The following is a 9,709-nucleotide window of genomic DNA, read 5'->3' as shown; positions in this document are numbered from 1 at the left end:
GTAGCAGAGGCAGGAAAAAGCAAAGAGTATTTGGGAAAGACCATAACCTCCGCTGAGATCGATAGGCTTGATCAAAAGAGCCTGATGAGACTCTACGCCAGATACGAGGCTCACATGGGTGGGATAGTGACTAGGTCAATGAAAAAGCACTTCGTTACCGCTTACGTAAATTTGGTCGGACTCTTCCTTCCAAAAAATTTGGCGATTACCGATCGCGATGCTCTGGAAGAGTCTCTGAACGAAGGACCCTTTATTGATTTAGCTTTAAACAAATGGACCTGTGGGCTGTATCATAGTTTTGGACGTATGCTAGCTCCGTTGGAGGCTATTCTGTTAACTAGCAACAAAAAAAAAAAAGTTGACTTTCCACCAGAAGCGAAGTGCACAGTAGACGACTCCCCAAGTATTGATGTGATTGATTAACCCTTTGAAGTTTGCGAAACAGTTTTTAAGATATAACTTTTTTTATATTCTAAAAATGCCATTTATTTCTTCGGTTAGCGATTTGATCGATTTTTCTCCAGAAGAAAACCCTAGTTGGAGAAAGGGCGAATTTCCAAGCATCAAAGATGCCATTCGAGAGATTCTGAAGTGCAAAAAGATGAATAATTGCGAGGTTCCGAAAGACTTTCTCTTGACGGAATTTGTTTATCATTGTCTAGACGAAGAATATCACGGATTTCAAAACCTATCGCAAACGCGAGAGTTTCTATCGAACCCCGACTCCGGCGACACCTTACAAGCAAAAGAAACGCTCAACCTACGCGAAGCCTGCCAAAATTTAATGAGTTTGAAAATGATAGCAATTTTGGGTTTCTAGAAGAAAACTTGATTAGACAGACCAACAAAATTGTGAGAAAAAATCTTCCGTTAAAATTTGGCGAAACAAAGCCCGGAGAGTATAGTCGGGCTCGGAGGTTTACAACGTTTATGGGTCAGAGACACGAGTATCGCATGCCTGAAGATATGGAAATGGCGGTAATCAACATTGTCGATAGATTCAATAGTTTGTTTATTCAAAGCAGGGAAGATCCTGACGAGGAAAAAAGATTGTTGAATACCTTCAAAGCTTGCGCATATTTCGTAGCCGAAATGCTCGAACTGCATCCTTTTTCGGACGGAAACGGAAGAACCGTAAGGCTGATGGCAAGCTACATACTTTCTTCATTTTCACCGTTTCCGACTCCGCTTTACAACATTTTTAGCGAATCCAGCAAGGATGATTTTACGAGGGCCGTGATTTTAGGAAGAAGCGAATCGCCAGCTCTGTTGACTACCATGATGATTGAATGCAATCTTTTCTTCTGGAGACAGCTCGTAAAGTATGAAAAGGGTTAAGATCCTGAAACTAAAAATTCAAGAGGAAGTATTTATTCCTCTTGAATTTTTTTGGTTGAATCCATGGTATCTGAATAAATTGCTCAGGTGTTACTCAGGTACTTGAGTAATGTTACTCAGGTGTTGCTCAGATGTTACTCAGGTGTTACTCAGGTACTTGAGTAATTTGCTCAGTTTTTTTTCTAATAATAAAAGATGAGTGATCTAGAAACCAAATCAGTAGACATTCCGCCTAAAGTAGACGTTCCACCCAAGGTGGTCGTTTCAGCAGTGGACACAACGCCTCCGACAAAAGTGACGGCAGGAGTGAATCAAGCAAAAGTCAAAAACCCGAACCGGGTTGCCGCTGGAAAAGCATTAGCCGCAAGAAACAAAGAAAGGGTAGCAAAAATGAAAGCCTTTGAAGCAGAGGAAACGACACGGGAGAACCCGTCCACCATAGACAAAACGTCACGTACACCTTCAGACGTGTCAAACTGGTTGTCAGGTCCAGTTCGTGTTGGAGGAGCGGTCGTCGTCGTTGGAGGGATAGTGGCATATGGGTATTCTACCTTAAACGATACAACTAAAAACCCACCCACTGTAACCACAGCAGTCAACAGTCAACCAAAAGTCGATCCTTTTGATTTTTAGTTACAATAAAGAAGATGGCAGAAACCAATCCAAACGTAAAAATGATTGTAAACGGCGCGTATCACGCAGCAACGATAAGTCTCGGTGTATGGACTAACTCGTTCGTTATGAAAAAGTTCCTAAAAATGAAGCCGGCTAATCTCTCGCAGCTTGATGTGGAGAATATTGTAAAGTTGACTTTGAGCGTCTATTCGGCTACGATGCTAAGAGATTGGCTCGTGAATCAAGGAATTCTTCCGGATCAAATTATGGCTTAGACATAAGGTAGACATTCTGTCAAGGTAGGTATATTAAAAACCCTCTTAGCACTATCTGTGCTAAGAGGGTTTTTTAAATTATAATAAAAGCATGGCACTTTTGAAAATTGAAGATCTAGAGTTGAACAAAGATTACGAAGTTACTAAGATCGATATTAAAACCGGAATCCACTTCCTCGCCAATGGTGACCGACTTGAGGCAAATCCTCTTCCTTGGGCTGATATTCCCGAGGTAGAGAATGAAATTCATCTCGTAAAACCATGGGCTCTATACATCGTAAGAGAAGAGCCCATGGTTTTATTTTTTCATACAGGAAAGACTATTCTATAGAAAATATGAAACCGGGAACTGTATAGAGTGGTACGACTATTATATGGCTAATTCATGATATTTTCAACCACTTCCTGAAATTATAACCGCGACTGCAAAACATTCATTTTTTAATTTTAAAATAAAGAGAAAAATGGCGTCGATCGCATTCATGGTTGGTGGAGCCATGGTTAACGCTTTGGCATTTTCAGGAAGCAATTATTTGTTCAACTCTCTCAGTAGTTCGGAAGAACGCAAAAGACACGATCTCGCTCTCGAAAAACTTCAGCACGACCGAGATTCTTGGAATCTAGCGCGTCTTTCAAGAATAGATTACATCAACGATCAATTAAAAAAACAGGGTCACGCGGAGAGAACCTTTTCGGACGTCGATGACGCGATGAGACAGTATTATAATTTAACGGGAATTTTGATGGATTCTTTTCCACCCGAACCACAACTTTATGATGGAGAGTATCTCGACGAAGATCAAACAAAATCGATCCAAAATGGGGAATTAGCTTTGCTCGGACTGGGATTGCTCGGAACCGGTGTGGTCGCTATCAAATACTTTGGATAAAAGTATTTGGGTGGGAGCTGAGCCTCTAATCTCTGGAAAATCATCGAGAGTTACGGAATAATTTCTTCGCTTGAGTAGGTAGAAGAGAACGTAGTGAATATTGAAATTATTTCTCTTGGGTTTATTTTGTAGATAAATTTTCAGTATATTATCAAGATCGCATAACAAATTAGCTCGATCGTGACAAAAATCGACGGGAGAATTGCCCGTAATTTTGTAGTAAATCTTGTGAACGGCTTTTGGGTCTGATCTCAAGACTTTTAACAATTCTTTTTTACTCAGGGACTCGAACAATTTTTATTTTTTTTATATTTTTTTAACAAACTCGTCGATCAAAATCTCAGAAGTACTCGTAACATTTCCACTGTATTTTGAGTTACAATTTTCACATTTTGGTATGCTTTGCACTCGCGCGGGTTCTTTAAACAACTGATTAAATTCAGTACCGTATAGACAAATCGGTTTTTGTTCTGTTTTCGGAGGCAAGTTTTCTTTTTACACAATTTGCAAAAACAGCGCTTATATTTACTCGTACACTTCATTTTTGTAACAAACTCGTCGATCAAAATCTCAGAAGTACTCGTAACATTTCCTCGATAGATTTCGATGTATTCTTCAAACTGGTAGGTCTTGGTTTCGCAGTACTTTTTCGATTGTCGAATTTGGTCGATGTTAACTCGGGGTGAGTTCTCGTTAAGAGACGTGTCATTTTCTAAACCACAATCATAACACACATCGTCTACTATGTATTCTGAGTTGCAATTTTTACATTTTGGCGGAACTCTTTGCTCCACTCGTGCGGGTTCTTTAAACAACCGAGTGAATTCGGTACCGTATAGGTTGCAAATCGGTTTTTGTTCTGTTTTCGGAGGCGAGTTTTCTTTTTACACAATTTGCAAAAACAACGCTTATATTTACTCGTACACTTCATTTTTGTAACAATAAAAAATCTCCTTTAGACTGAATGTCTAAAGGAGATTTTTTTGTTGGTTATGGTAGACTGTACGACTAGTCTGAGTCTTCATCATATTCCAACTCTTTCACTACAAGGTCAAAACTGTGGTACATGTTCCCGGTTGTTTTGCTTTCTTTTTTTGCCCGTGGGTTTAACAAGAGCTATTGATTCACCAAAGTCCAAGTCCAAGTTCTCTAGCCTTTTTGTTAGGGTAGAACAACTCCAAACTCGAGTGTTATCACTGAGAGTGATAACTCCGGATTTTCCAACCCTGGTTTCCATGATCTCAAAATTGGTAATTTCGTAAATTCCACCTTCTTCTAGTTCAACCCATTTCAAAATTGAGGATCCTTTTTGCCCTTCTAACAAATGTTCAAATTCAATATTGAGTATGCTTGATTGTTTTGCCATTTTGTTTGTTTTTTTATTAGCCAGAATTTTCTTAAACTGTTTTTATTTTCAAATCGGGCTAAAAATAAAAGATGGCTGAAACTAAAATGTCTAAGGTTTACTACAGTCCAAGAGGGTATTGGAAGGGTGTTTCTGCGATAGACAAGCTGGCGAAAGAGGCTGGAGTGACAAAAGAAAAAGCTAGAAATTTTTTGAAAAAGCAGACTCAGTGGCAAATTTACCTACCACCTCCGAAGTACATTCCCAGAGCAAAATTTAACGTAAGTGTACCTAATGAAGTTCATCAAGCCGATTTGTTGTTTCTCCTCACGACAGACCGAGTAAAGGAAAAAAGCTTTACAAGTACGCGTTGACTGTGGTGGATGTCGCGAGCAGATACAAGGAAGCTGAGCCTCTGAGCTCGAAGGAATCTGGGGAGGTGGCTAAGGCATTTGAAAAAATTTACTCTCGAGTTTTAAAGTGGCCGAAGCTTCTGCAGGTCGATCCTGGAAGAGAATTCATGGGCAAAGTGAACGAAGTGATGAAAAAGCACAAGGTCGATATCAGAAGAGGGTTGCCTGGTCAACATAGAGCTCAGGCAATTGTTGAAAGATTCAACAGAACTTTGGCTGAAAGACTGTTTGGCCATCAGTACTCGCAGGAAATACTGATGGAAGCTCGTGGTCAAAAAAATGTGAGGTCTACCGAGTGGGTGGGTAGTCTTCCGGATGTGATCAGAGCTTTGAACAGCGAAGAGACTCGGCTGATAGGAATGAAACCGGTTGATGCTATCAAGAAGAAAAAGATTGAAACGATGTCTTCAGCTCCACAGAAGTTGAAAAATGAGATTGAAATTCCAGGTAACGTGAGATTGAGGTATTTGTACGCTCCCGGAGAGTTGGAGGGAGGTGAGAGAAGACGCGCAACCGCTCCCATTTGGTCTCTGGAAACTTACACGGTTGATAGTATCGTGAGAACTCCGGGTGATCCAATTTTGTACTATTTGAGTGAAGGTGCACCAAAAAGAGCGTTTGTTAGACAGGAGCTTATGATAGTACCCGAGGGCACACAGTTGCCACCCGACAGAGTTTTGAAGTAAAATTTCTTATTCAAGTTTTTCAACACAGTAACCGTATGCATGTGTGTGAATTTTGTCCTCAAGTATGATTCGTTTGTCATCGTGCGGATCTAGAGCAACTTTGTTAACGGTTTCAGTGTACACCTCGTGCTTGGAACTCCTAATCACATTCATCGTTCTCATCAGAGGTTTCTCATCGAAGACACAACGCTTGTAGTCGTCGTGGGTAATTTTTTTTCGACAACCGCTTTCTTAACGCCTTTGCACCTCTTTTCCTCGTTTCCCTCGTGCATTCTGAAAGAGTACAACTTTGCTCTCAGTCCAACAAATTCCACTATCTGCTTTCCTCCGGCTTCGTCCTTGAACATGCCGGGAACTTTTTTGTTCTTTCCCGTCGGAATTCCTGACGGATGATCAGCTGGGTAGTTGGAAGTGTCAAAGTAGCGGTCCACGTCTAGTGCGCTATTCTCGTAAAAATCTTCGGTCTCGATTTCATAAAGTAGCGAGTCGGTATCTGTCATACAGAGCTTCGCTTTGTTTCCGTACTTTTTCTTGATGTAATCGTAGTGAAAGTCGTACATCTTCGTCTTTGAGATATCCAGGATACTCATTCCGAGATATATCGGCTTGTTGAAGTACAGTTTGATTTTCTTCATGTGAACCGCTATAAGATTTTCATCAAAGATTGTGTTTCGCTCGTAGTTGGGTTTCGCGGCTAATTTGATGGCTTTGTGTTCCGAATTCACGAGATGGATATTGACGCGATTTCTGATGTTTTCCATAGTTTTGCCAAAAACCGAGTTATTCATCAATTTGAAAAAATCCTTTTCAAACTCCGAGTTTGCATTTTTGCGAAGCTCGGTATTCAGATCGATGTACTTTTTCATAAAGGGACTCTCATTAAATATGATTCCTCTGTGAATCTTGGTTAATTTGAGTCCAAGGTCTAGACATTGTTTCAAAGCCGTGTGGTGAATGACGTACTTTTCCTTATCTCCAAGATTTGGAATGAGTTTTTCCACCCTGTTTACGGTGACTCTCTCAGGAGCTAGGGGATAGTCGTTATGGAGGTCGTGTAGCTTCTTAGGGTATTCCAGATCCACTTCAAGAATGCATGGGATTTCATCCCAAGAGTCTAGCTGTTTCGGAGTCATCCACTCAAAACCTCCGGTTGGCAATGGTTGACTCATCGCCCAGCCATAAAGGTTATTATTGTCAAGGTATTGGATATACTTGGAGGGCTTGCTCGGATCGTAATCGGATCCCATGTATTTGTTATTTGCTTCTGAATATCTGGTTGATATCATGGAAACCCCACCTCTGATCCCTTTTTCGATCATCATAGCCATGTCATAATCCACGAGGAGTTCCAATTTTACACCCGTCGTTTTCAGCATGGCGTCGTAGGAAAGTCCAGGAGCTGTGTAGTACCAACAAGGATCTAATTTGTAATTTTTCAAGCATAGTTTCCTAAAACTCTCAAAAACATCCGCTAGAAGAAGAACGTCCGACTTGAGATACAAATCGTGGTACTCCCTCATGGTTTTCATCTCGAAGGTATTCCACACCTTTTGAGCGTGTTCATAATCCTCATCGGAAATGTGTTCTTCGTTGAGTTTGGAGTAGAAGGTGTCTTTGGGTGGAAGACTAGTCTCCTGGAGTTTTTCCAAAGAGTTGACGTGATCGTACGGATACACCCCTTTTCTCAAGAGCAGCTGAAGTTGTTCATCCTGATAAAATTTCGGTAATTCAGAAAACTCATCCAAATTTTCGACGAGTTTGCCAAGTCCAGCAGCCATAAATTTGAAGCTGTCGATAAATCTGAGATCACGCTTGACATCGACTTCTTTCTTTCCTTCCTTATTGGTAAAGGTGTCAACCAATATCTTCTTGGTGAATGAGATGTACTTCTCTTCGTTGGAAGGAATACAGTCGATCTCTCCTCGGTCTTGCCAAGATTCTTGATGAACAGATGAGCGTCATATCCGGCTAGATTATGGAAAATCACGGGAAAGAAATTTGGTTTCCTATATTTCATATTGCAGATATTGTGGGCAGCTCCTCTAAAGGTTCCCTTATAGTGACAGTGGTCTCTGACGTTGTAATTATCTTTATCATCGGGAGTCAGTGGATCCTTACAGATGTGGCAGTGGGTGGATTTTTGAAGATCTCTCGCTCTTGCTCCCCAAAGATCATCTCCTTTTGGAACTTGAATTCTTGATAGATCTTTTTGATGTTTTGCTCTAGAGTTTCCACAAAAATCTGAGCCACATCTTGGTCCTCGGATTCCTTGGTGAAGATCACTGGTTCTTGAGTGTACACCGAGTCATCGAAACACTTGATATAATAGCAAAAGCCCGATGGTTCGTGCTTTTGGTATTTCGTCGTCTTCTGAGAAACTTCCGGTTGGCAGGTTTGTATCGGCGCCGTCAAGGATTCAAAGTCGGCGTACACGACAAAGGGGACGTTCTGAGACTTAAAATGATGTTTAAAATACTGAGATGAATCCTTCTCTGGATCCGGCATTTCAATTTTCACGGTTTCATTATTTTGACATAGCTCTTTATGTTTCACCAATTTTTGTTTGGAGATGTAGGACGTGAGACATCGCATACAATAATATCTAGCATGACCATTTTTACTCTCTCGTGACGACATTAGTCTGCTCATACTCTTGATGACGCAGTAATGTTGGGTGTCATGGCCATCCTTATTTTTGCCCGAAATTAAAAGAAGAATAACTTCGTGTTTTCGATTGCTAGCACCTACTCTCAGCGGGTAGACTTCATTTTTTTTGTACAACCTCTTGGATGAATTTTTTTCGGCGTATCCCAAGACATTAATGGAAATTGTAGGATTGTTCCTTTCAAACTTGGCAAAATCTTTAGGGGAGGTTGGAAAGAGGATACCATCCCAGTTGCGCTCTTTGGCTCGTTCTATAAGCTTGTTGTCTACCCGATTTGGATTATCGTCAACTGGATTGAGGGCTCGAGTGATAGACCACTTGGAGCATTGGTTGTCCTCATTTTTAAGATTGATGATCGCTTTCTTTTTGGCTAGATCTTTTGGAGTCGGAATGTATGACGAACCACTCATCGGTTTGTATTTAACTGTGTGAATGCTCAAGTCTACGATCGATTTGAATACCCATCCGCTTCCGCTGTTTTGAAATGTCGCAATGTTTTCCAAAATTCTTTCAGACCACCTTTTGTATAATTCATCAAGATCAGTTGCCTCCAGATTAACATCCGTAGTGGAGGTAAATACGGCTTCTTTGGTGATAAGTTCTCCCGTTTGGAGATTCGTCTTTTCCATCATGCAGCGAAGAACTAGCACAACCTTTGTTTGACGATTGTTGGTTAAAAGGTTCACAACAGGTTGTTTAGTTGCTGCTAAAAAGGTTCTTGGTTCATAACGTGATCTTCCATCAATTTTGTATTGAGTAGTAAATCGATTGAGAGCAGATTCGGTTTCTTGAATTTTAAAAGGTTTTTCCTTCTGTTTGTAAAGCTTTGCAATCTTTCGTTGAAATCTGGTTCGTCTGGGAGGTGGTTTGGGGGTATCCAAGAATGACCAATCTTGCGTTGGCTTTATTTCTATCTGGGGGGGAACGGGGGTGGTGGTATACGGCGTTGGTTCAAGAATGGGTACATCGATATTTTGTATCGGAGCATCCAGCGGTGGAGCGGGGGTGGTATACGGCGTTGGTTCAAGAATGGGTACATCGATATTTTGTATCGGAGCATCCAGCGGATCTAAGACATAGTTTTCTTGAAGAAATTTTATCAGATCGGTTTTGCGGGTGTGTCTCCAATCTCCTTGCAGGCCAGCATTTTTCGCAATGGCTCGTAGATCCTTTACCGTATATTCACTCTTGATTTTTTTAAAACGCTCCCATTTAGCGTTCGATGAAAATTTTAGTATTCTTCTCATCTTCTTTTATTATATACAATGTTTTTATTTTCTTAAACCTTTTTTTTTTATTTTCAAAAAAAAATCAATATCAAATTATTATGAGGATTTCATTTTTTCGTAATATTTTTTGAAGCCATACAATACTTCTCTCTATTTTTTGGTAATAAGCCGAACTATATTTTTACCCTTATTTGTCGGAATTCCCAACTCTTTACATAGACCGACATTGTAACGATTCTGCAATGTTACGGGT

General features: G+C 40.5%; 1 protein-coding gene across 1 annotated transcript; it reads right to left on the bottom strand.

The window, feature by feature from the left end:
• Nucleotides 1-5,723: 5,723 nt before the first annotated feature.
• On the bottom strand, nucleotides 5,724-7,340 carry LOC140154867 (uncharacterized). Its single transcript, XM_072177521.1, has one exon. It carries the CDS (start codon nucleotides 7,338-7,340, stop codon nucleotides 5,724-5,726), a length of 1,617 nt encoding a protein of 538 aa, XP_072033622.1.
• Between the last annotated feature and the right edge of the window lie 2,369 nt (nucleotides 7,341-9,709).

The sequence above is a fragment of the Amphiura filiformis genome, chromosome 1, assembly GCF_039555335.1.
Source record: "Amphiura filiformis chromosome 1, Afil_fr2py, whole genome shotgun sequence".
Taxonomy (NCBI): domain Eukaryota; kingdom Metazoa; phylum Echinodermata; class Ophiuroidea; order Amphilepidida; family Amphiuridae; genus Amphiura; species Amphiura filiformis.
The sequence above is the reverse complement of the archived record's forward strand: the minus strand, read 5'-3'. Positions and strand labels throughout refer to the sequence as shown.

Bases quoted from the DNA above. Each gene is read 5' to 3' on its own strand.
- LOC140154867 (XM_072177521.1), bottom strand. From the start codon at position 7,340: ATGGCTGCTGGACTTGGCAAACTCGTCGAAAATTTGGATGAGTTTTCT.